This window comes from Coturnix japonica, chromosome Z (assembly GCF_054131305.1).
Source record: "Coturnix japonica strain WE chromosome Z, WE-NBRP24, whole genome shotgun sequence".
Classification (NCBI taxonomy): domain Eukaryota; kingdom Metazoa; phylum Chordata; class Aves; order Galliformes; family Phasianidae; genus Coturnix; species Coturnix japonica.
The window spans coordinates 52,210,732-52,238,178 of record NC_140702.1 but is presented as its reverse complement, the minus strand read 5'-3'; the positions used below and the strand labels follow the sequence as shown (position 1 = coordinate 52,238,178).

The window sequence follows — 27,447 nt, the reverse complement described above, 5'->3', positions numbered from 1 at the left end:
ACCAAGAGGCAAGTGATGGATACCTGACTGCATACACTGTGCCTTACAGTGCCATGGGGAATGCCACCCTTCTCATCAGATCCCCTAATGATGGACAGAATAAATAAGATATTTTATGGTTCACTATTCTTATTGACACAGGGTGTGTCAAAACAGCTCAGTTTTGAGGCCATTCAGATGGCCTTTCGTGCTTAAAGGTGCCTATATTTTTCTTGCACTTCAGCATGCCTTCTCATGAGGGATATGTAGGCTGATAAAAGTTTAAAGAAGAGGAAAAATACCTATGTGAATTATTGAATGAAGTGCTAAGTGTATTTTTGTCTGAGTCCAGGCAGATATTAAACTTTAATCTGCTGTGTAGGAATGAAAGTATTTTTTCATATTTCATTTTTAGGAAGATTTTGAGGAAACAAATGCCCAGTGAATAGTATCAGCTTGTTCTCTTAAAACTGCAGACTTTGCCAACAGTGAAGGTGAGAGTAGAAGCTGAAGCCACAGCTGCAGTATCTGTGAGGGAAAGAGGGAAAGGTGGATGTTCTGCAGTTTGCCACCCGAAGACCTGGAGGTATGAGATAACCATCTGTAGCTGTTAATGGGGGTAATGATGTTTTTCCTGTATTTGCATCTCAGGTAACTGGAAAGCCCCAGTAGATGACATTTAAATTGAAGATTTTGAGTTAGGTCTTCTTTATTTCCCCAAGAACGTTGTGATGTTTGCTCCCTCTCTTCTGCTCTTTGGAGTTCTGGGTTTCCTCCCTTGAGCAGGGCTTAGAAATGAGAACATCAGCTGCCCTCAGAACAGAGAGGTGGTGCACTGTGAGGAGCCCTGCAGTGCATCCAGCTACTGTGACTGAATGCAAATGTTTGTGTGTCTTCTTGTTTTGGGCATTTATGTTTGTGAGGAGAGATGTTCTTGCACAGCTCTCTGGAAAACATCTGCTGATGTGGGTCTGCTTGTAGAGAGGTTACGCTATGCTGACCGTTCTTGTCACTATACAGGATCTGTCCTCATTAACTAGTAACCAGATCAAATAAAACCTCCAGCCTTTCATTTCAGAGCCTACAGCAAGCCATGCTGAGGTTGTGACAGTCTGCAGAGTTGACTCTGCAGTTGTAAGAGACTCTTACAGTAAGTTGATAAGGAAGATTTTTATTAGCTTCAGTGTTGACATATGGGGAAGCTTTTGGTTTGGGGTTTTGTTTGTTTGTATCTTCTCTTTGAAAGGTTAAATTTATCTCTGTCATGTACATACATTTATGTAGTTGCTGATACAGTTCTGATGTACTGATTGGTTGGAATTTCTCTGCCAGATAAGAGTATTTTCTGTGTAGAGAGCTCTGGAGGAATGAACAAAGTAATTGAGAAAGTCTCGTAGGGCTTCTTCGTTGCTCTTCTAAGTTGGCACTGTTGGTACAAGGAGCCCAGGTAAGGAAAAAGATCAAGTATTTGCTCTCCTTTTGGTTCATTGGGAACATTGCTGACTTCTCTGACTTCAATTTGATTATACTCTGCTGATTACACTTAACTCTCTAAGAAGCTTGTTGACTGAATGTCTGCATGAAAAGCACACTGAGCTCTCACTGCTACAGCACTGTGAAGACCAATTGGCTTTCTTTGCTAAAGGAGCAAGCAATATTTTCACTTCATAAAAAACTATTTTTGTCAGCAAGCTATAGAAGTCAGAATAGCATGGGCTATGAAATTAAAAAAATAATGATTTCATGTTTCATTTAAACATTTTCAAAATGAGATACTTCAGAATATTGTTTTAAAATAAATAATCTGTTTTTACATTTCCCATTTTTTGTTACTGTTTTGTGGCAAAACAGAATGGTTACATTCTGCTGCTACAGCCTTTACAATTTGTTGTTGGTTCAATGACAGCATGAAGGAAAATAATCTGCAGTTTTTTAAGGGATTGTTTTTCCTGAAAAAAAAAGCATTCAATCGTCAGAACTAAGAGCAACACAAGATTTGAAGGAAGGATTCACGGCATCAAAGCAGTTAGGCAAAAGGGATGAAAATGAATCTGTAGCCAGTTAATGTTTTGTCTCTATTATTTTACATGCCCAGTAAGAAAAATGCTTTCATTCATACTTTCATTTGTATTCCTAGAAAATATTTTTCAGAACACTTAGAAACAAGGAAGAGTAATAGCATGTCTTTATTTGTCACATTCAGGACAATCCCTAAACAGTTTCTTAAATAGAACTAACATGCAATTGCTATGAATACTGAATAAGAGATCAGACGCCTTTGACTTGTGTCCCTTCACATTACGCTAGTTTACTTAATGCTCTCTCGTGTATTATCACCACGTTCCAGGTACACTGCTTAATGAAATATTTGTATTGCGAAATAGATTTATAGATCCAGCAGATCAGAAGAGACTAGTCACTAAGATATAGTAACTGTGAGTGTTACATTTCCTCCAGAGCTTTTGCTGTCTGTAGATAAACACCTCTGCTATGGAGAAGACTCTGCTAATACAGATGATCCTGCTAAGCTTGGTGGTTGGGAGCTGCCAAGGGTGCTACTGTGAACATTACCCATGGGGGTCATGGTCCAGCTGTTCAAAAACCTGCAATTATGGCACGCAGACAAGGCACAGGTATGGACAAATTGTCTCACTGCATTTATGGGTTTAGTTTTTATCTGGGGAAAAAATATAAATAAAAATTGCTTTTTGGAGGGAAGTATCATGTCGGATGCTTCAGCATCTTAGGTATATCTAGAAAGAAAAATGTTAGTATCCAAGTGTCCAGCAGATGACTGGGTTTTAATTGCTACGTGTAAAGTTGTGTATAGAATATTGCAGTGTTTCCAGACAAACCTGTTATTTCTGCACACACACAGTCAGAACAGCCAGGTCCTGGGGTGGCCTTGCCAGCAGTGGGCGTAGAGCAGCCAGCTCTTGTGAACAGGGTTGGTGCCCAGTGTCCATGCTGGGAGCTCTGCCCAGCACCACGCAGCACTCTGGAAGATACAAGTTCCAGTATGGCAAGCTGAGATAAAGCTGCTTCTTGTACAAATAATTTTGCAATCATAGTTAACTAAAGATTCAATAGCACAAAACTAGATGCAATTCAGGAGCATACTCTAAACTTGCAAGAAATCCCTTATTTCATTCCTGTCTTAAGGTATATTTAGATTTTACTTTCAATTGTCACTCCAGAGCCATCCACTCACTACCATTCAAGCTTTTATTGATTCAAAACATTATCAGCCTTAACCTACAGTTATAGAACATCTACAGTTTGTTTCCTTCCTGGTGTAACTCTTTCAGTGACCTTTTTTTAGGCAAATAAAAGTGGATGAATATTATAACCAAAACTTCTGTGACCAGCTGTGCACCAAGCAGGAATCTCGTGCATGTAACCAACAAACCTGTCCTATCAACTGCCAACTTGGAGACTTTGGCCCTTGGTCAGAATGTGACCCATGCATTAAAAAGCAAGTAGGTAGATTATGTATTCTGCATGTTAAATGCAAGAAATTGTGCCTAAGAAGTTTCTTGATTTCAGATGTTTGACTTCAAGGAACTGGTTCTGTAAAATGACAGTTTAAGTTAACAAGGTTATAAATGTTGTAAATTATAACAGTAGGAGCTGGAGGGAACAAGTTAAAATAAGTATATCAAAATAGAAAGGGGCAATTTAGTAGTGTAAATCCATTTATGAGAACTTGCTTAGAAAGTGCCATTGTCATTATTAAAGATGAGCTTTCTCCACAAGAGATAAATTAAGCTATAGAGTTTGCATTCCTGTTTCAACAGGAGCATGTCATGGAATCTTCCATCTAGCATAACATTTTTACATGTTCTGAAAATGAAAGATAATAGGATCAAATCATCTATTGAAAAGAGATAGTTGGCAAATCATTACTATCGTTGTTAAGAAATGCAGTATCATAGTTCCTTGGGTGTGTTTAAGAGCCGTTTGGATGTGGTGCTCAGAGATAGATATGATTTAGCAAAGGGTTGTTAGAGTTAGGGTACTATAGTTAGGCTGTGGTTGGACTTGATATTTGAGGTCTTTTCCAACCTGAATAATTCTGTGATTCTATGATCCTATCTATGATAGTCAGGATCAGTTTGAGGTTGCTGATGAGACATTCTTAGCACCTTTCCTGCAACCCTGATAGTCTACATGAAACCCAGGTGGATTTGTTTAATATCTGTAGGACAGAATCCTCCTGTGGCCAGGTCTTGTGTTGATTCCCTGATGGCAGATTTAGGAGTTAAATGCACTTGCCCTAGCAGAGAGAGAAGAGGTGAACAAACAGGTTTGGGTGAAACTGACATAAAAAGCCCTGGCAAGTATAAGGTTGTAGGGAGCTTTTTGGGAGAGTTGGTGGGTCCAAGGCTTGCCATAGCCTACAGATCTTCTGAAGGTCCCAGGCAGCTTCAGAAATACTCATCTGAACTGCAGTGTCAAAAAGTCTGTTAGGCTTTACATCTGTATATCAGTGCCTCTGCTTATGTTTACATGTATATATGTACCTATCTTGAAGCCTGTGCAGGACAAAAAAAGGTTTGGTGTTTGGGGGCCATGAGGAAGCAGTTCCAGGAGACTACCTACAGTGAGTGGTGAGTGAGAGCAGAATGAGGAGAAACAATGGGAGACAGCAAATAAACTGCAAGAACTGGAAAGATTCTTATTGTTCTCATTTAAACTCATTTTCAAAATCCATATTCTCTAGTTAAATTTCTGGGTTCCTTACCTAAATAACCCCGAGTAAAAGCTCGTTTTTATTAGCTTTAAATATTTACTCAAAGTAATTGCTGCTTCAAGAAAAAAAGAAAAAAGAAAAAAAAAAAAGAAGAAAAAAAAAGTTTTTGTAAGCTGAACATATTTTTTCTCCAAACTATAAAGATCACTGCTTCTGACCTTTATAAATATAAACAGTCTTCAGAGAGGGGTATGTGCCCTCGAGATAAAAGTGAAGACCGTTGTAGTCAAGCTCCCAGTGAATGGAAGTGATGAAGAGGTTAAAGCTCACACTAACAATATAACATGTGTTGTAGATTCCAAACAGAGTACAAGAAAGGGTTGTCTTGAGACAAAAACCTTTAGAAAGTGTTGCTCTTTGTTCCCTCTGACCATAGCCACTCAGTTACAGATTTATTTATTTTTTAGGTCCCATTGAATTTTTTAACTTCAAGGTCTGTCTAGAGGCAGGTATGTGATGAAGTCTGCAAGGAACTTCATGGGGGGACATTTTTCCTACTCTTTCTTAAGGAAAGAACAGTTCAGACAGAGGCAGATAAGTTTCTTCTGCAACCCCTGGAACAGGGATGGAAAACATAACTGAAATGATTTTCTAGCAGCATTCAGCATTCAGCAAGGTGGGTTCTGATTTGTGGAAAGAGATCAGATGAGCTTGAGATATTACTCCTGGGTGTACATTACTCCTGGATGCTTATTTCAGTAATACATGTTCTCTCCTGCTCAGTTCTCAGACAAGAGGCCTTGTGAGAGGGAGCCAAGCCAGCAGATTTGGGGATAGGGATGCATGCCTTATCACAGTGTTTCTATTTCAACAGAGCTGGTAAGGAAGAGGAAAAATCTCCCATTCACACATCACAAGTTTTTATTTTTCTGCCCCCAGTTTCGTGTCCGGAAACTCCTGCAGCCATCCCAGTTTGGGGGCCAGGCCTGTACCGAGCCACTGGTGCAGTCCCGACCGTGCTTTCCAGCTAAGCTCTGCAACATCGTGGATGTGGACTGCAAGAATAAATTCCAGTGTGAAAATGGTAAAGATAGTCATCATAGCTTGACTTTGCATCGTGCAGTAGTCAATAACTACTGTTTAAGACATTAAAAAAGTAACACTGTTCCAATGAGATTTTATTATTTATTTATTTATTTATTTATTTATTTTTGCACAGATTTTTCATGTACAAACATGTCCTTATAGTTTGTCTGAAATCAAACTTGCACTGTTTTTATTAATTTTTAAAATCACTGTGTTGGTAGTTCTTGCTAAATTCTAAATATTCTTGATGAGATTTGATGATTTTATCCAAATTTTCTTCTGCTAAACCTTAACTTTGGCCATTGTGCCTTCAAAGTAACACAAACTGGAAGAAACAAATATTTTTATTTCGGTACTGCAGATATTGAAGTGCGTGGTGTTGTTAATTCCTGTTGCAAGTTTACAGCATTGCTAGGGAAAGAAACTGCTCTTTTTTTGCATTCAGATATGATGAATCGTTGCATAAGTCCTCTTTCTGCTGCCTTTTCTCTGATACAGGTCGCTGTATTGCAAAAAAAATGGAATGCAATGGAGAAAATGACTGTGGGGACAGTTCTGATGAAAGACACTGTGGGAGGAAAAAGGTGGTGTGTAGCAGAAAGTTTGAGAGCATCCCAGGTGTGAATTTAATCAGCAGTGGGTAAGCAAGTTTTGTTTTGTTTTGTTTTGTTTTGTTTTGTTTCTCCACTGGCGTTATATTGTTTATCAGTAACTTGCATAAAAAAGACAGTTTTGAAATGTGCATATGAGCATATGTGCATAAAAACACATGCTCTCTTAAATGAAAATTAGTAAGAGATTATAAGAATGTAGCTAAACAGCCAGGCTTGGACTTGCCCGCTGCATCTGCCAGTCCTACTCTGCCCTCCTTCTGCAGGAGGAGCCATCACGGAGCACTGCTGTGTGAGGGACGCTGCCAACCCTCAGTGCAACCAGAACTGCACTTACTGACAAATTCCAGCTCAGTTATTACAAAGCATTTCAGAAATTAAGAAGATGTTCCTCTATAGATGTTTGGTTGTGCATGATACATCTCCTGCACTAACAGCCATCACCTCTTCCCGTCTACTTATTAAATCAGTGCAACAACACCTATGTGCATGTGATGCCTGCCCCAAGCATTGTGTTTCTGGATGAACACAGTGCACTCTGGTAGCGAGCACTTACGGCTGAACTGGAGAAACACATGCCCATTTCCATGCGCCATTTTAGTGTGTTTCTCTGTTTGAGACAGTGGTTGTCCAAGGAAGCCTTATGCTGGTGTTATAGGCTGAATGTATAATTTTTCAGGTGAATTTGGGGTAAATCAAAAATTCTTGCAGAGAAATTTATTTCAAAGCACTAACATAGCCTTAACACTTATGTCCTCTCATTCAAACATAAAGCATTCTTGAAGCAGCTGTACACAACAAGTGATGTGTATTTATCTTTCTGAGACCATTTAATTTCTGGAAATTCCTTTTTTGTTGTTGTTAGATTTCACATTCTGTCGGGAGAGAGCAGAGGGGAAGTCCTTGGCAACTCATTCAATGGAGGAGAATGTAGAACAGTGAGACGCAATGAGACAAGGAAATCATATCGTGTGCCTGCAAACCTGGAGGCTGTCAGCTTTCAGGTACTCTCTAACAGCAACATTTAGCAAAAAAAACCATTTTCATAAGCATAGTTCAAGTTATATGCTGAAGTCTTAGGAAGTCTTAAGAAGACAAGATTTCTCAGCCTGCTGAGTGCTTCAGGTGTTGTGTGGAAATGGGAAAAAAACTGAGTGGTAGTAGATGGCTCTATTTGTACCTTTCCCTCACTTTTGCAGTGAATCAACACAATTGATTTTGGCTTCTCTCTTGCTTCCTCATGATTGTGGCCATGCCTCTGCTGTGACTTGGTGCCCAGGGTCTTGTTACTAAATGTGATATAACCCAGAGAGTGGCTTGTAAAAGTCCAAAGCTCATTTTAGCATTACTGATATATCCTTCCAGTACCAACAGCTCTCTCAGCACAGGCTTCCTGTTGAGGCATCTGCAACCTTGGGCACAGCTCCTCCCTTAGCTGTTTCAGCCTCTCAGTCTTTCCTGTCCCCTGACCAACCCTTCCAGCCAGCAGAAAGAAGGGCAGCTACAGATTCTGCAAGGCAGGAAGACAAAATTCTGTGGAGAAGAGTTGCAGGACAGGCCAAGAACAAGAAGACATTGGCTTTTATTTTCCCCCAAATCTTGGAATGTGATTTTTAGAAAGGATATTTTAGTTTTTAAACGCTGTTATTTATAAAATAATTGTGATATTATGGTTAAGGCCTAGTATCTGGCTGCGTACATACTGGAAGGCCTTCTTAGAAGCAAATGGCTACAGCATTGGGAAGGAAGGGATGCCGGGCATGAAAAAGGTTTAAGGAGAGGAAGAAATTGAGCTGTTGAATATTGTCATGAATATTGTGAGGTTTTACTTTAGAAGGCTCAGATGAACAAAGCACAATTCAACATTGTCTAGTTTGGTCAGTAGCACTGAAGTACTGTGTGCAGAATTATTCTGTGGGAAAAACAAGTCTTGGCTTGCGCAATTCTTCCGAGCATTGTGGTTTATGAGGTAACTAATATCCATCTGCAAAAATATTATGAGTTTGTGACTCTCACCTGAGAGTGCATCTCTATTTTTCAACATTTAGAGTAGTTTTTTAATATAGAAATATCAAAGAATAGGTTTTCTGATTGGGACTCTGGTGCATTTTAATGCAAAAGTATGTGTTTTCTTGGAGAACAGAACTGGATCAGGGGAGTATACATCACTGCCCAAAGTCCTTCACAGATCCTACAAAGTCTTACTATATGAGCCTGAAATTGCAAATAAATGAATCTATGGGTCACAGATCTTGCAAGGGATTTGCCTTAGTTGTGGGAAACAAGTGACTTTTGAACAGATGCTCAAGATGCCTTAGTGACAGTGCTTAGCACAACAGCATAACTCAGTCTTGCCAATGCTAATAGGTAGATTCACTCTGTTACTATTCATCTGTTTCTAGTCCACTGTGCAATATGGTAACTTACACTGCAGATGTGGTCTGACTCCTATCTGGATAAAACCTGCTCATTCTTCTAGAAGGGAATCAAGCAGAAAGTAAAGAACACACCATTGTACAATATAGAGGGCATACATTAGTACATTCTGAGACTTACTTTTAGTGTGGTCATAATATGCAGGTCTTTGCATAGTCTTTGCAAAGTGTGTTGAAACCTTCGTAGAAAATTATGCTTAAGCTTCAGGGCAGGGAGACTGGGGATTTTTAGAATAATGTGACACATTTTTTGCCATTTATAACCGCCTACTGTATAACCATCTCCTTACCCTAGGACAGCTTTTTAGCTTACTGCTATGTTCCCAAGCATCAGACATGCCTATTCCAGAAGAAGCCAAGAATTAAACTCATTGTTTAATAAGTTGCTCTCTTTTGAGTTGTTACGGGGGTAAATTGATTTTGATTTACTGAATCTCTAGGTAATAGATGAAGAGGATGATGTAAAATCAGATTTCTACAGGGATTTAACACCTCTGAGTGACAGTGATGTGGGAAGTAGTACATCCTCTCATTCTTCTCAGAGAAGATCTGGCATACCGGGTCTATTCTCAAAAAAGAGAAAGGTTCAAATCACATCGTCTTCCTCCTTCAAGAAAGCCATTGAAGCCTCACATGAAAAGGTAATTGAATGCTGACATCAATTTTTTTCCTTTCTTTGAGTTTCCATCTTTTGCATTTAGGAGAACTGAGCTACCAAAGGGCATTATCTACTAACAAGGCATATTGGGATTCCATTTTGCAAAACTACTAGAATTAAAAATCAAGAAATCCCTCTTCTGATACTACAGGTTGTTCCCAGTTGTTACATACCTTCTGATAAGCTGCACAGTCTCAAAAATAATCTCAGAAATAACATATCATAAGAAAAGTTTCTGAGGACAGACAACTATTTCCCATAAAATTCTACCTCTTTAATTAAGATAAATATTGTGAAGTATAATATTCAGATGCTTCTAGAATTTAATGATAGTAAAGGATCAAATATTCTTTGGTCAGTAATTATGCCTGGAAAAAAAACATAAAATTGATCAAAATTAAAGCTTGTTGAAACCCAAGAGTTGTAATAAAATTGTAGTTAATCTTTAAAAAAAACCAAATCTGTTTTAATTTTAGTATTTTTATTGTAGAAGATTTATTACAAGCTTGCAGGCTTGTCTTAATTGTTCAGTAATTTGACTGATTAAATAGTCCATTATTTCTAGTCTGAAATAACCCATGCTTAAGTTCCATCTACTGGAGTTCTATTTACTTTCATTCTGATGCAGTTAGTTTTTCTTTTGTAGAACTGGTAAGCTTACTTTGATAGAATGGTGTCTTCTTAATGGCTTAAGCCCAGTCCCGAACTACTTAAAGAAATGTCAACATCAATGAAACTTTCTTGAGGAGAGTTTATTGGACTTAAGTTTGTTTTGAACATTATTGTCATGAAATCTATATCTATCAGAATCTATCAGAAACATATATGAAAAGGCTATAACTTAGTCTGTTGTTTGCTGTAGATGGCTAAGTTTAAATTCTGTCCTGGCTGTGTTGATAGCAAGACTTTCGATTTTGATCTTCCTCGGGTTCTTTATCATATGTTACAGGAAGCCTCTGTTTTTCCTTTGCCTTCCTGTATGTAGTTTATTATCATATGTTACAGGAAGCCTCTGTTTTTCCTTTGCCTTCCTGTATGTAGTTTATTATCATATGTTACAGGAAGCCTCTGTTTTTCCTTTGCCTTCCTGTATGTAGTTTATTTGTAGGTGTATACACCAGTAGGTATCTACTTACATGTATATATGAAATCAGCCTATAAATTTACAATATTCACTTATAAAGTGAAAATAGTTTAAGTAGAACACTGACAATGAGTAGGAACTCACAATTTGGGAGGCCAAATTCAGGTCAGAATTTCAAACTGCAAGCAGAATAGCTTCACATGAGCATCACTGAAAGGTCTTGAATTTTTCCATGTTGTTAAGAGGAAATATGAATGTGATGTTTCTGATGCTTATTTTTGTTTGCCTATTTTATTTGTTTGTTTGTTAGTTAAGCTAATGTTTAGTCCCTTTAGTACATAATCTTGTATTCTAATTTTAAAATAATTTTTTTGACAGTAGTGACCCCTTTGAGGTCTTCTGTTTGAATAAAAACAAGCGTTTTGGGTGGGATGCATCTTGCACATCTACAAACGACAGTTTTACAGAACCCTGCATCTCAGCTAGTTACTCTCACTTTGTATTACTTAAGAGACACTCAGTGAATTTTTGCATAAATGTGAGTTCTCTGAATAATGTTCTAACAGTGCTTAGAGGGAGCCTTGGTGACCAGTTGTCACTTTTCACTACTAAGTATAAGGAAAGACTCATAAAGTGAAGCTTTAATATTATGAATTATTACTATGTTACCCACTTCATTATAAACTTGATTATTAATCTTGTCCATCGTGCTGCATGTTGTTATTTTTATGTACCATTTTCCTTTTTTTTTTTTTAACTGAATTTCATATTTTTTTTCCCAAATTCCATGTTCCTCTGGGATAGAGAAGTTATCTCAGAATTGGCACACTGGTAACTGCTTGATAGCATGTGTGTTCCAGGCATTCAAAGACACCAAGAGATTCCTGAAGTCTTTGTGTTGAACCCTTTGGCTCATGCTCCTAATATTCTTGGCTGCAGCTAATTGAGCTGGATGGCTTGAACCACAGTTCAAAAATTGAGGTCTGAAATTAGGAAGCCATCCCCATCCATGGGGATGTGAGACACAGAGAGGCAAGATTCCATGGCTGTATTTCTTGGAAGTAAGCATTATTTAATTAACCAGTAAGATCTAGTCTGCTTTGCTAGAAATGTTCTAATTAATTAAAACTATTAGTTACATCACTACAGCTCAGCTTCTGTCTGGCTGTTTTTTTTTCTTTTGTCAGTTGAGTAGTTTTTATATTGTATCTGAACTTATTTGAGTACTTGCACTTGATTTAGAACAAGATTTTGACTGAATATCTTTGGGAGTAATCACCTTTGATCTACAGTACTTTATTTTGTATTGATACCTGGTATTCACAGATAAAGATTGCCACAAGTACGGGGGGTTGCCAGTGTGTTTAGACATGACCAGAGATAACTGGAGACTTTGGAATCCAGTTTCCTGAATTTCTTCTTCAAGTAAAAGTTTCCAAGGTTGTTCAAGCCTCAGGGATTTAATGCAGAAATCACTGGGTTTGACAACTGTAAGGGAAATTACTAGTAAGGAAAGCACTTAAGATACTTTTAATATTAGAGAACATAAATGTGTGATGCATGTCAAGAAAAAAATCTTTTTTTTTTTCCTGTATGTGGGAGCATCGTATCCACCTGAGCATTTAGAATTAATACTTGTCAAAGTGGCCTGTAATTTTGTGCATCATATCTGAAATGTTATATGGTATGGCTGAAAATTGAGCCCAAATCACCTGGAAGTCATTTTCTGAGAAATGATATTACCTCAGGGTATTTTAGGAGCAAAGTACAGTCCAGGGAATATTACATACCCTATTTCTTGCATTCTGATCCTCACTGCTGCAGAAAGCTCAGTGTCCTTAGTTTATTTTCCATTGTGCAAATGAGAGCACTGAAATGGACAGTGCTGTGCACGTCTGAGTTCTGTGATCCAGCTCACATGCTATGTTGCTGACTCTGGGCTGAAGAAACTCCATATCTAGTTGCAGTCTTATGTCCTCTGTGCCACAAGAGCTTGAAGACAAAAGTGGAGCGGAATCAACCTAACAACATGAAAATTCAGTAGCAGAACCCATATATAGATCAATATCAATTTTGTTTAGAATGGTTTTGTTCTTTAAGCAGAATACTCATTTGGTCCTCTTTCCAGTCACTCCTTTCACTCTTGATCTCTTTGCTTCAGGGTGTTTTGGTTTTTTTTTGTTACTTTTTTTTTTTTTTTTTTGCCACGTTACCATTTTCTCCATTCAGTATTCTTTTTCTCTCCTCTCTTTTTAGTTGAACTCCCCCATTAAGAAACTTCAGCAATGAAAACAAAACAAAAATTAGCTTTCTCAAAAACATGAGTTTTCTGAATGTAAGAGGCGATGCTTCTAATTTCTGACTTTTCTTCTTCACTTTTTTTCCCCTCATATCACACCCCAGACCTTGTGTGTTAACAGCCTGACACTGAATTAAATCTTTATTCCTGTAAGTTTAGTTTTAGGAGACTGATAAACAGCATCTGAGACCTTCTAATAGTGAGGTAGTGTCCAAATTACCCACTCAAGATTAGCTGCAAATAGCTCACAGGTACTTACTAGCTTCAGCCTTTCCTCCTAGTCTTTTGTCTGTCTTATCAATTTCTAGTGTATTTGCTATAGAAAAAGTGATTTTTCTTTCTGTTTGCCCACTGCTTAGGAATTCTTAACTCACACTGAAATCCTATATTCTCCTGCAATGCAAAGCAGTAATGAGTGTTGTCCCTGAGAATCTCACAGGACGCTTGGAAATTCCAGGGCTAGTCTGTGTGACTTTAATAATGGTTAAAGCATCATGATGGACTGGATGAAATAGGTTTTGCAGTGTAGCTCAAGTCATACTCTTGGCCACTCTATTTTCTGCAGTCAACTACCTATGAAAGTGGCAAGATTCCTTGATTTCATTTTACTTCATTTATTTTATCTTATTTCATTTTATTTTATTTTATTTATTTTACATCTAGAATTCCAACTTTATTAGAGTCCACAAAGTCATCTCTGTTGCGAACTTCACAATGAAAGAGTCAGATCTGCAGCTCTCAGATGTCTTTCTAAAAGCACTAAACCAGCTGCCCTTGGAGTACAACTATGCTTTATACAGCAGAATATTTGATGACTTTGGCACTCATTACTACACCTCTGGAAAGATGGGTGGTTCCTACGACATTCTCTACCAGTATAGCTCAGAGGAATTGAAGAACTCAGGTATGTAATCTTTAGCAAGAAAATGTCATTATTTGTTCGTCATTTTTCTTACCATTGTCTTTTTTTTTTTTTTTTTTTTTTGGTCTTACATAGAAAACTCAACAACTAACAGCAAAAAAACCCTTTAGACTTGCATAGACAGAGGAAGTACTCACAATGCCCGAATATAAAGCAAGAAGAAACTTCTACTCCACCCTTTATTTTGAAAAAATGAAGATCTTCTTTAATTGGTAAATGTCACTGTTCAGGGTCAGTATTTAAGACCTTCAGGTTCAAATCCTTTGACACCAAGAAGGCATTCCAACATACCCCACTGTGGGACTGCAGTCTGAGAGATGTGTCACCTTTCTGGACCACAGTTTAGAGCTGTTGATATTGATTAGAAATTAACCTGAAACTTAATCCATGACTTCCAGATTGTCAAAACAAAAACAGAGTATTATGGAAGCAGAAATTCTTGGTTAATGGTTGTCATATTTAATGCCACCACTGTAACTTGTGTGGATATGTGAGGATACCTACAGGGTCTGGTAAGTATGGTGCATTCTACTGCTGTGCATAGCCATGGAATCGGGTACCTTCAGGAGCAGTGCCTTCTTCTATACTATTGGCGGTCTTTGTCTGAAGTGCTGCAGGAATAGGTGGTAATTACTGCCCCAGCTAGAGCAGTCCTGTCCTACGGCCTGGGCTCAGATGAACGTTTGCTGTTCCTACCACCACTGACCTGGCATCCTGGGTCAATGGGTTTTGACTTTGGACAGCAAAGGACTGTTCCACAGTGATCCAGAAGAAGGAAGAGTTGTCATACACAACAGAAGAGGTGATGTAGGAGAAATACCTAGACAGAAATAGGCTGAGGTTAGGAGAGTCCATGGTCAGCACTTGATGGAACTGGTTTGATGCAGAGCAGAACAGACCCTGGCAGCAGAGACAATGGTGGGTCAGGAGCTTGAATGTAGTAAAGAGGTCAGAAAGAAACCAATGAGCAGGGAGGCCTGTGATGTAACAGGTCTATGGTGAAGTTGCTGCTGCTTTTGTACTTCCAGGTCTGTCAGTGGATGAATCAATGGAGTGTATTCGAACAGAAACAACAAGGCGTGTGTTCTTCCGAAAGAAAAAGAAAGTCAGTACTGAATGTGTCACAAACAAGATGACTGTGAAACATGAAGGTAACTATGTTAAAAACAGGGTTTTTATCTTGTTAGTTACCCTAAGAGATACCACACCCCTCCACAAGGCACACCAGGTCCTCCTGGTTTTGAACTAGAGGTGTTCTTCCAACACTGAGAAGCCAGTGTTCATGGAATCATAAAATCAGCAACGTTGGAAAAGATCTCCAAGATTATCCAGTCCAACCATCTACCCACTACCAACATTTCCCACTAAACTATGTCCATTAGTACAACATCTAAACATTTCTTGAACACCTCCAGGAAGAGTGACTCTACCACCTGTCTAGGCAGCCCATTCTAGTGCTGAACTGCTAACTGCTCATTTGTAGAGGAAATTTTTCCTAACATCCAACAGGAATTTCCCCAGCACAACTTGAGGCTATTCCCTCTAGTCCTATCACTAGTTAAGTGGGAGAAAAGGCCAACACCCACCTTGCCACAACCTCCTTTCAAGTGGTTGCCAAGCGCGGTAAGATTTTCCCTGAGCCTCCTCCAGAGTAAAAAATCCCAGTTCCCTCAACTTCTCCTTATAAAACTTGTACTCTAGACCCCTCACCAGCTCTGCTGCCTGTCTTTGAACAGATTTCAGAGCCTCAATGTATTTCTTCTGGTGTGGGGCCCAAAACTGACCACAGTCCTTGAGATATGACTTCACCAGGGTTGAGTATAGAGGGCAGTCAGTTCTCTGCTCCGGCTGGAAGCACTGTTTCTGATACAAGCCAAGATACTGGCTTTCTTGGCTGCTGGTTATGATCAGCCAAGTTTTGACCAGCACTCCCAGGTCCATTTCTTCCACAGTCTTCCAGTCACTCTGCCTTAAGCCTGTAGCATTGCCTGGGACTGTTGTGGCTGAAGTTCAGGATCCAGCACTTGGTCTTGTTGAACTTCATCCCAGCTACCCAACCTGTCCTGATCCCTCTTTATGGCCTCCCTACACCCAAGGAGATTAATACTTCCTGTCAACTTGTCATCTGCAATCTTATGAGGACGCACTCAGTGAAGTGATCCAAGGTGGAATGAGACGACCACCACAGCTTCACCAGGGTCAGATAGTGCCTGATGAATTTGGTGGTCTTCTATGATGGGGTGACAGCATCAGTTAGATGGGGGAAGGGCAACAGATGTCACATTCCTGGACTTCTGCAAAGCCTTTGACATGGTCTTTCTCCATATCCTTCTTTCTCAATTGGAGAGGTATGGATTTGAAGGATGGACTGTTTGGTGGATTAAGAATCAGTTGACTAGATGCAGTTGAAGGGTAGTGATTAATGGTTCTGTGTCAGGGTTGAGGCTGGTCACAAGCGGTGTCCCTCAGGGGTCAGTCTTGGGAGAAGTGGGAGATCTGTGATCATGGTCAATCCCCTGATTTTCTCCAGAGGATGCTCAGAGCTGCTGAGAGATTTGGGCAATGTAATGTTACCTGATATTCCCCTCCCATGTCCTCATCTCAAACAGACATCAGGAAGCCCTCATCAGTGCATCTCATACTGCAGAAGGTTGGCACGATTTCTGAAAGAATGGTGAGGGTTGTGTTCTGCATCACTAAAAACAGGTATATTCTCACCTCCACTGCTTTTGCACTCGTTCTGTGATCAAGTCCAGTTCATCAGACATTTATAACTGGGACCAAAGATGCACCTTGTAGTGCATTCTTCTTCTAGAGAAGCCTGCTGTATCCCATACAATTTCTGCAAGTCTCTTGTGTAGTTCTGAATATCTCCATGGCAGCAGTCTTGCACAGCCTTCTTTGGGAAACTGATACATCACTAAGCAGAATAGGAATTGTTTTTTTTTTTCCTAAGCTTAGACTCATTTCTTCCAAGCGTAACTTCATAATATTTTAGTATATTCTTTTCTATCCTCTTACACTTTTCCTTATGAAGCTGTTGTTGTCTTTGAATGCCTTTGTCTGACATTTCTGTGCTGAAATCCCTTCAGGTTCCATTTTGGAGTCAGCAGAACGGTCAGTCTCATTGGTCAAAGGTGGCAGATCAGAGTATGCTGCAGCTCTGGCATGGGAGAAAAAGGGGGCTTTTCCAGGGAACACAATCTTTACAAACTGGCTGGAATCAACCAAGGACAATCCTGTGGTGATTGACTTTGAGGTAAGAGAAGGTTAAGAAAGGTTATCAATAAACACACAACAGCCAGCAGTTATGTAACTCATCCCTGCTGTTTAAATCCAGATGATGTTGAATGTGAGGTAAATTATATGTCCACACACATCTGGGCAAGATATAAAGAAAATTATCTACCTTTCCTGGTTGGATCTACACAGCACAGTGTGGCACACTGTTAAACCGAAGGTAAGAGCTAACTGAATGGCTGTTTTCCAGGTGTCGTCCATTGTGGACCTGGTGAAGAACATACCTTGTGCCGTGACCAGGCGACGCAACCTGAGAAGGGCCCTGAGGGAATATGCAGGCAGGTTTGACCCATGTCAGTGTGCCCCGTGCCCCAACAATGGCAGGCCTGTGCTTTCTGGGACAGAATGCCTCTGCTTGTGCCAGGCTGGCACCTATGGTGCAAACTGTGAGATCCGAGCTCCAGGTTATGAGTCAGGTTTGTACCAGTGATCATACTGTCATGTGGTATAAATGGGGTCCTCCTGATATGAAGTCCATAGCAAGCTGTGGTCAGGAAGTCCTGTGGTACAGGATAACTGAGAAGGTTAATCATTGCTTTCTTAGACTGTTTGAAAATTAAATTTGCTGTATTTTCTAGAGAACAAAAATCTGAAATTTCACTGAAAAACAAAAACCTGAATGATTTTATTGATTCATTTATGAATGTATAAAGAAATATAAATATTTTTACTTTATATAAAAATGCATTTATTGCACAAGAAATGTATCACTTTATGCATACATTAATAAATGTAACATATGCATGTTTCATGCAGTTCATAGAATCATAGCATGGCCTGGATTGAAAAGGACCACAATGATCAGTTTCAACTCCCCTGCAGTGTGCACAGTCACCAATCACCAGAACAGGCTGCCCAGAGCCATATCCAGCCTGGCCTTCCACTCTTCTTTCCAGTGTTTGTGAAAAAGCATTTTTCTGTGCAGAGTGGTATTTAGTCCTATATTTAGAATAACTGAAAAGCTCTTGATAACAGGGCTGTGGCCATTACAGAAATATTGAAGATTTAGTCCAGATACAGCCTGTCCTGCCCCTTGCTGGGCTGGTCTTTTCAGGCATCTTTCAAAGTGCTCAAACACCCTAGGCAATAAACCATAAACATCTGCAAGGATGTTATCTGTTGAACGACATACACAGAAGATAGCTGGGATTTACCAAGATATCAGGATAAGCAGTAGTTTGTATGCTTTCCTACTAAGACCTCGGGAAGTCTTTGGCCAGGGAAGCATCAGCCATGTGAAGAAGGGCTGCTCACAGCTGCACCCTTGGGCCAGGTCCACAATGTTATACATTGTACAAGACATGATAAAAAAATCCCTAGGCTACATTAATGAGATAGTATGAAATAAGTTGTTCAGCAAAAAGGATGAAATTATAAGATAATTGATGCAAAAACTAAGACATCCATTCCTTAATTTTCTTATAGCCTATTATGCTTAAGATAAAATATCCAATGGTTGTAAGAGTTGTTAATTATAGCGTAGAGGGAAAAATCTGTTTGAACTGTCTTAAGGATAGGAAACCAAATCATGATTCTGAAAGAAACATAAGAATAATTTCACACAAAAGAAGTTTTTTCAAAAGAATTTGGCATTCATGTGGAAAACAGAAGAGGCACAGTATATTATATTGATGGTTTTGTCAAAAGAAAATGTATCTCAGTAACTATATGTTTCAAAGAGAAACAATATAAGATATGCAAATAAAGATATGGTTGTAGATAACATATCTCACGAAGAACAGAAATGATGTGTAAATAATAATCTTATATAATGCTTTGTGGTGGCACAGGCAAAATACCCTGGTGGGTAAGAAAAGACAGTGATATTTTAATTCAGTTTGTGTGGGAAGCAGACTTGGTGTTTAGACTTCATTTTAGAGCTCATATTTAATTTGATAGCTTATCATTTCATGAGTTATCTGAGAAGGTTGTCAGCACTATGAAAATGCAAACATCTGTGAGTGAAGTAGAATATATACAGCTTCTGGATTTAAATGTGACTTGCAATCAAAACTGGAAAGAAAGGCCTATTTCAGGCTTTCCTGAACCTGTCTGAAATTTTCCTGTCTCTTTGGAAAACCTCACATTCTCGAGACAATCTACTCTGTTAACAGTAACAATTCTAAATCCTCTCCAAATGGCTATTATGAATGTACCAGTATACCTCTAATATGTTGATTAAAAAGTTTGATATATGATACCAATTTGTCAAAAGCATCAGACATTCTTTTATTTCTTGCAGTTGCTGTAGATGGTCGCTGGAGTTGCTGGTCTGAATGGAGCTCATGTGATGCTTCTTTCAAGAGAAGGAGGACCCGGGAATGTAATAACCCATCCCCACTGAATGGTGGAAAACCCTGCAAGGGTGAACGGGAAGAAGAGGAGGACTGTTATATCTCTGTGTTCATGGACAAGTAAGAACATGGTTAATCAAAAGAATCTTCAGTCATAAGACAGAGTTATGGAGCCCTCCAGAGTGGCTTTGTGACCTAGGGGAAATGACAGACAGCTCTCCTTTTTGAACTTATGTGGTATGGGGTGAGAAAAGGAAATATTTGTAAATTTTTGCAACTTGCTTCAGGTTGAGATTTACTCATTGTTTAGTCTTAGAAAACGGATGATTAATTTTCATCCTAAAGTTTGTCTGTAGTGCTTTTTTATGTCTTCCTTTCCAAAGCTATGGAGGATTTGTCTACTTACACTCACAGGAGTTAGCAGTTTATTTTTTAGTACTGCATACTCTTAAAGGTTTAAGTCTGAGCTCAAGGCCTCTGAAATCAACAAGGTTTCCACATTCCTGCTTTGATTACATCTTATGCACAAGTTTTCCATGGTTTCAACTTGAAATCATAATTCTAGCCCCAAAAGTGGCTCAGTTTCTTGCATCTTTAAGAATAAGATTTTGAACGGGTTAAACTTTTCTGCTGAGAGTCACAGTCAGAAACAGATGAGCCAGTTATAGAGCAGATAGGAGAGAATGAAAAGCAATGGACCCCGTGGTTCTTTGTTACTTACCTCAGAGACTAGGCTTTACAGCTCCATACTGATAGAAACCAGCCTCCTGTAACCACTGACTGATAGCAATGGCTGGGTTATGACCACATAAGCATTTTAAGGGTGTATTTTTTGAGTGTTCACATTAGATATGGCAAAGTACTGTATTACAACATTACTCATAGACCTAACCAAACTAGCGTATTAATGTTTTTTGTTTGTTTTTTTTTTAACTTTTGTTTTTGAGGAGAAAAATACTCCAAGCATACCTGACCAAAACTTTTGACATTCTACCATTGTTTTTTGACAACTGCTTAAGATGAATCCTTACCAGCAACTTCTACTTTTCAGAGGAGCTCCATGTATTAATGATGATGAAGCAAAAAAAGAAGTGGATATTGTGATTGGTGAGCCTGAGACTGGATGCTCCAGGCCAGACCCACCAGAAAATGGGTTTATCAGGGTAAGCATGAAAAATGATTGAGATGGAAGGAAAACATACGAGTTACAGTCTGTTTGCTAGATTGATACCCAAGCCCATAAGTGTGCTAGTGAAAATGCTGCTATGTATAGCATGCTGTGGGACTCCAGTTCACCAACAAACATGAGCAAGTGAACCAAAGGCAAAGTGAAACCTGTCCCAAACTGGTCATTGAATATTTTATAACCACAGCGTTGTTTAGTGTGGCTGGACAAATATTCTGCAGATGACTGGATGACTCTTGTTTCACAAAGCACTTTCACAAGGAAAAGCACTTACTGAAGGACTTCAAGCACTGATTTATTTGACAATATCTATTGTCATTCAAGATTTTTTATAGTCTTTTTCTTTTGGGGTCTTTCTTTTGGCAGAATGAAAAGAACCAGTATGCTGTGGGGGAAGAAGCTGAAATTGCCTGTGTGAGTGGTCATGTCCTCAGTGGTTATCAATTCCTTCGGTGTTTGCCTGATCAAACTTGGTCACAACAACCTGTTGAATGCCAACGTAAGGAAAAACTAGTTTTGCTCAGAACAGAACAAGTCATTGTTACACTGTTCCTCTTTGAGCTTCAAAGTGTTTCTGCCGTGTACTTTGTAAACTTTAGAAAACACCCAGTTTTGTGACGTCTTTCTCTCTTTTAGTTTTAAATATCTTTGAAAGAAGTGCTCATCTCTTATATTCAGATTTATAATAATAATAATCTTTGACAGTTGCGCTGGACAAAGTGTTCTTGGAGGAGTCTGACTACCATTTTTTATATCAAATTATGTCTCTAAAATCACCTTTACACTGCCTTGAAAATCCCCACAAGAAATGAATGCCTCAAACTATTTATAGACAAATCTGTTCAACAGTTATAGGTGAGAACTGGCCTGGTCTTGCTAACAGACGGGTTTCCAATAGCTTGTTAAAACTCAGTGTAATTTTATTGGCTTACTATTCATTTTGCCAAAATAAAAAAAATTAAAAAATCTCTGGTTATTCTCACAAGTTCTTTAACATCGATTTTAATTGTTTTGTCAATAGCTTCATTTACAAAAGCAAGATTAAAATATGCTGTAAACACTAGTCGTATTTTAACAAACAGTGAAATTAAATTACTCTTACTAGCAAACATTAGTAATGGATTGTAGTTATTTAGCTATTGATCAAAAGATATTTTTATAAAATACATTGACGTGTATTGAAAATATCTAAAAGACTTAATTATGACAAATATTATTTCTGAATGTCAATCAAGTGTTTGGTGTTATTGTGAGTGCCTTAATGTCTCTTCGCCTGAAGCATTATGTCATGTTATAAATACCCCTATACCATGAAAACAACTAGAATTATTTTATTTTCTTTTTTAATACAGCCTCATTATGCCCAAGGCCACCAACATCTGACAGTGTTGAAATTTCCCCATTGAAGCAGCACTACAACATTGGTGAAACTGTGAAACTACACTGTCAAGCCGGGTTTGTAGTCACTGGTCAAACACAATATACTTGTGGAAAAGACCTGTCCTGGTTTCCTTCTATTCTGAGATCTATTACATGTGAAAAAGGTTAGTATCACTGCAGGTCCATTACTATTCCTGTAGTGCTGGTATCCTAAGCATGGTTTATTATAAATAGATCTATTTATATATACATATTATATATATATATATATATATTTCTAGAGCTAGAAAGGAGATGATTACTAGTTTTCGAGTTACTGTTCATTAAATTTGGTTTTATGTTATCAGAACTTTTGGGCGCAATTTTGATCATGAAACTGAAAGCACTGAAACTGTAATCTTGGGGGGGAGAAATCTGTATCTGCAATGCTTTATGAAAATATAGCAGGAGAATTCATTCTTTTGAAATTTCATAATACAAGCTTTTCCAGTGATTCCTGCAAAGACCTACACATACTTGTGGAAAGCCTGCCATTGCAGTTGATGAAGAGAGAAATGCAGGATAAACTGAAATAAATATAACTTAGCCCTGGCAGTAGAAGTCTAAATAATTTCTGCTAATTTTGTTTCCAGTTACAAGAACTCTCTCTTGTTTCAGATGAGCAAACTAAGATTAGAGGATTTTGCACTCCAGGACAAAAACAGGTTGGGTCTGAGTGTGTTTGTATGAATCCAGAAGAAGACTGTGGGTAAGTTAAACAATTTCATTTGAAAAATTCGCAGTTTCTCCAGTTGCAGACAGAAAGTCCATTATGAAGACAAAACAAAGAGAAGCAAAAGACAGCGATCTGAGGATTCCTGGTCTCTAATTGACCAGTTATGCCTCTGCATCCAAATTACAGCCCTCTTTACAGTCCACGAAATAAATGAAAACTTACCATATGGCACACCACAGTCCATCCTTCTAGTCTTATGCCATTGTCATCTGCTACCAGACATCCCGACTCTTCTTCCTTCCTTTTCCCTTCAGCTTCTACACTTTCATGGTCGTTACCTTACCCTGATGTGCCATACTGCATGTGCTCGACATCCCCCTTCTTCAGTTGAACATGCTGCAAAGTACACCATATACTTCAATATTGAGAGCCTAAGATAATACATAAGATTTGAACTTACTGTCTCTTAGCAGAACACAACATGCACAGACCTTTGAGCCTTCAAGTGAATAAAAGTTTATCCCAGAGAATTATTAGTAAATGGATGGCGAGGGTGGAGGTATGGTGTTGGGTTGAAGATGAGAAAGATGAATACAGCTTGAGTATGAGCCAGGTCAACGCAGGGTCAGTGGAAGTGCCCTCTGCCTTGTGGAGATAATGCCTCCTGTTTCCTTATCCAAGCACGTCCCTGGTTTTGTATCTCTTGGCTGGGACCGAAGCTTCCTCAGCTCACAGCACTATGCTGTACCAGGGCCTTCTCAAGGACAAGACACTGCAATAGCTCGGACAGCCTGAGGTCTTTAGACCTTTCCTGTCATGGATTTGCTCTTTTTCATCTTATGTTGGAGTTTTTAAAGTATAAACTTGCATTGCGGCCTGTTAAAGTAATTATTCTTTTTCCTTGGGGCAGCCATTACTCAGAAGACATCTGTGTGCTACATGCTCCTTCTGAACAGCATGTGACGAAGCCCAGCTGTCAGTTTTCAGCTGAAAAGTGCCTTGGAGAGCAGTCATTTCATTTCTTGCATGCTGGCCCTTGCCACAGTAGTTCCAACTTACACTGGGCTATTGAAAGGACAAAGCTCTCTGCAAACAGCTTGAAGAAAGTGCCCTGTGGCTATGACACCTGCTATGACTGGGAGGAATGTCCAGGTATGGCTTCTGAATGGTGACATTTATCCCTGCCCACAGACACTGAAAATAAAATGTGCCAGCTCTTTTACTATGTAAGAATGGGATTTACAAACATTGTGTCCACTTTAGCAAGTTGTGGTCAGAGGAGTATGGAAGTACAATCAGTGCTGCATCCCTGCTAACACGTGTTACACTCAGATGTATGTCTTCCCCTTAGGCACAAGTGGTATAGCCACTTGCCATCAGTAAGGGATAAAAGAAATTTGAAGGGAACTATTTGGGGAGAATTAATATTTGTGTCTTTAATTACAGAGATGCAGCCAGAAATGTTATCACCTATTCCCTGTGAGTCTGTTACCACCTGCTTGTACTTCAGGAGTAAATCTGGGCCACACCTTCTATGGCATATAATTAAATAATGAAACTAATCATGAAACTACTTAGCAAGACAGGGGCCATCAGCCTTAATGGGATTTTAATGATAAAATTTGCAAATACCTATATCTGAAAGCTGTGTTTATTAAGAGTTTTAATGAACTAGCTAAGCTGTTTGGTGAAATCCCTAAGAGGATTATTTTATAAACACTGTTGTGCAACTTGGCTATTTACTTTGTAACTGGGTGATAGCAGCAGTAGGATTTCCTGTAAATGTCTGAGGTGTTGGCTGGCTCCCTGCACATCATGCGCCTGCCAGGAGAAGGCTGAGTGGCAGCCATGCTCATTCCCCCGCTTGCTTCCAGAGACAAATATGATCCCATCACACTTCATCTGCTTGTGAAAAAAGAAAAAGAAAAAAAAAAAAAAAAAGAAAAAAGAAAAAAAAAGCAACAGCAGTGTGAAGCAGTCTTAAAGCCCTGCTTTGCAAGATGATTTATGCAGCACAGGATTTGAAGTTTGTGGTTTAAAGCTACTACACAAGGTATCACTTCAAGTGCTGCTGAAGGACTGACCAGGACCAGGTGTGCCCTTCAGGGAGCATGGCAGGCTGGGCTCCTCTGTAGGTGATTGTAATTTCAATAAGCTAACATTTAGCTTATTTATTCCAGAGCCCCTGAGAAGCTTAGTTCTGTTCCCACTATCAAATTGGATTAAGGCTGGATTCAGTGCTACCACCTCAGTGTTTTTATCTCAGAGACCCACAGAGGAGCCCTGTTCAGGGTGCAAGAGTTCTGGGAGAAAAAGACATTAAGTTTTCATTGTGGTACTCAAGAAGTTTTCACTGGAACTTCTCCCTCACGAGCTCCTCAAAAACCTTCTTGACCATGAGTGTGGACAATTAGGAAATGGAAGTTAATCAGTAGTTGGTTGTGTCTGTGATTGTATCAACACAGAGGCAGATGATACAGCAGTACCATGCGAAAGAAGCTAAACTGAGTAAAATGCATGTTTTTCATTTGTTTTAAGAAAGGGGAGGCAGGAACTTAGTTTCCTGCCCAGGGAATTTCTGGGAAAGAATATAAAGAGTCAGAATCTGATTAGATCAGAAATGGGTAATGAAATAACCGGCAGGACTGAGTTTTACCACAGGCCAGCAGCAGGTAGCTTAGCATTCATAAAGGGAGCTCTAATGAAATAGGAGCTGGCACAATATGGACCTTAAGACTCCATTTCACAGCAACATTGTGTGCCAAGATAATTGGGAACAGAAAGTCAACTTAATATCTTTTTGCTTAGAAGAAAGGTCAAGGTAAACTAGTGGATAAAAATAGTTAGATACTTCATTTCTGCTGCTGTAGTCATTGCTGCAAAAACTGATACTTAAAGCTCCTACTGTCTCCGTTCCCAATATCCTGTTACCTAGTGCACGCACTATAAGCTTTCTGACTAAGGTATCATGAACCAACAATAGAGTTTTTCCCTGTTGGCTTTTGAAATGTTGTCAAACTATAAAATATTTTTAGTCATAAAATTTTCAGCTAAAACTCCAACACATTCATTGCCAGAGTCACAGATGCAATGTTCCTGCCTGATGCCTTACCAGTGCCCCAAAGAAGAGAGCCAGCTTCACTGCATCCAGATGGAGTCAACAGGGAGAAGGAAGACAGTCAGTCACTGTATGCTGGCAGCCATGAAGTGTGCTGGCATCAGACTGGAGGTGCTGGAGGAGGGGAGCTGCGTGGGGTAAATCAGTGGCTCTTTCAATGGCCACCACTGCCATCCCACCACAAATGGGGTGAGCCACCATGGGGAAAACTCAACTGGTTATAAAAGGATAAATGAACTTAAAAAGGATGCAATAATAATAATTTTAGAAATGAACTAATTCGATGGGAAAAGAGTGGCAGTGGGATTTTTATTTCAGTTTGAAAATGAATGGAAGTGTGGGGTATGGGAACTGCTCATCAGTAATTCTGCATGGACAGAGGGAGGAAAGAGAGAAGATGGGAAAAGAGAAAGGGGAGCTCTGCCTCTGGTCTCTCTGGTTTTGGACAAGATTCTTCCTTTCCTCAGCCATTTATTGCTCTGTCTCTACTCTAGTAACTGCTCTGCATCCTGGTTGTCTTACTGGCTGAGAGCCTGCTGGGCAGACTGGGCCCTTCAACACAGATTCATAGAATTAATCGGAATGGTTTGGGCTGGAAGGGACCTTTAAGACCATATCGTTCCAACCCCCTGCTATAGGCAGGGACACCTCCCTCTAGACCAGGCTGCTCACAGCCCCATCTGGCCTGGCCTTGAATGCATCCAGGGAGGGGACATCCACAGCCTCATTGGTCAACCTGTTCCAGTGTCTCACCATCCTCACAGTAACAAATTTCTTCCTGATACCTAGTCTAAGTCTACCCTCTTCCAGTTTAAAGCCATTTCCCCTCATCCTGTCACTACCTGCCCTTATAAAAAGTCCCTCCCCAGCTTTCCTGTAGGCTCCCTTCAGATACTGGAAGGCTGCTGTAAGGTCTCCTTGGAGCCTTCATTTCTCCAGGCTGAAGAGCCCCAAATCTTCCTGCCTGCCCTCATAGAAGGGGTGCTCTTGGTCCCCCCCGAACCTGCTCCAGGAGCTCCATGTCCTTATGTTGAGGGGAAGATCTTTTCATGTTTAATCTGATACGTAACAGAGTTACAAAGGAATAGACTCCTACAGGCACTCACTATGCAGATTCAGGGAGCAATACAAAATACTGCAAACCACAAGTATACAGTGATTCAGTGAAGCTTTCAAAACCATGAGTTGTTTTAATCAGTGTTACTGAAAGAAAGAAGAATCTGCATTCTGGGTTTGTTTGTTGGTTTTTATCCTCGGGCTCAGGATTTTACAAGCCAGAGGATTAGAAACTTGCCTTCCAAGCAGGGGAAAGTTGACAGTTACTTTCCTCCACCAGCAATGAGTTGAACAATGAAAATCAGGGGGCTGCGGGGGAGAGGCATCCAAAAAAGTGTCTGTCTGTGAATGAGGTGTGCAATGTATAAATGTCACAACTGGCCAGGGGATGGGTAGAGTCACGTGGGAGGAGGACGAGAGCAGTACATGATTATTTCCCCTCCAAAAGGTATCATACCCACTTATTGGGGATGCTGCCAGTTTCCCTAAATCAATAGCAGTTAGATTCAACTGGATGGAGCTCAAGGTAAAGAAACAATGAATCCTTCAGCTTAATACGACAAAGCATTACATTTTCTTGCTTAAAATGTAGTGAAAATGATTTTAATAAAAAGATAGTTTTGCCCTTGTA

At 39.4% G+C, this 27,447-nt stretch overlaps 1 protein-coding gene across 5 annotated transcripts; it reads left to right on the top strand.

Moving 5' to 3' along the window:
- Positions 1-993: 993 nt before the first annotated feature.
- C6 (complement C6) lies at positions 994-27,447 on the top strand. Of its 5 annotated transcripts, XM_015848692.3 has the most exons (19): positions 994-1,129; positions 1,312-1,426; positions 2,437-2,612; positions 3,302-3,458; positions 5,612-5,756; positions 6,257-6,398; positions 7,235-7,373; positions 9,245-9,445; positions 13,509-13,749; positions 14,796-14,918; positions 16,860-17,026; positions 17,258-17,483; positions 19,310-19,481; positions 20,413-20,524; positions 20,914-21,046; positions 21,900-22,091; positions 22,585-22,675; positions 23,553-23,794; positions 25,720-27,447. In XM_015848692.3, the coding sequence occupies exons 3-19, from the start codon at positions 2,470-2,472 to the stop codon at positions 25,899-25,901; spliced, it is 2,808 nt and encodes a 935-aa protein (XP_015704178.2). In that variant the 5' UTR covers positions 994-1,129; positions 1,312-1,426; positions 2,437-2,469; the 3' UTR covers positions 25,902-27,447. The 5 variants fall into 5 exon arrangements, with proteins under 5 accessions (XP_015704178.2, XP_085385685.1, XP_015704179.2 ...); XM_015848693.3 differs by lacking the exon at positions 1,312-1,426 and having other exon boundaries at positions 1,022-1,129; XM_085529557.1 differs by lacking the exon at positions 994-1,129 and having other exon boundaries at positions 1,294-1,426.

Excerpts from the sequence above, each read along its gene's own strand:
- C6 (XM_015848692.3), top strand. The coding sequence starts at position 2,470 with ATGGAGAAGACTCTGCTAATACAGATGATCCTGCTAAGCTTGGTGGTT. Across the intron at positions 6,399-7,234 it reads GTGAATTTAATCAGCAGTGG|ATTTCACATTCTGTCGGGAG; the intron begins GTAAGCAAGTTT and ends TGTTGTTGTTAG. Across the intron at positions 21,047-21,899 it reads ACAACCTGTTGAATGCCAAC|CCTCATTATGCCCAAGGCCA; the intron begins GTAAGGAAAAAC and ends TTTTTAATACAG.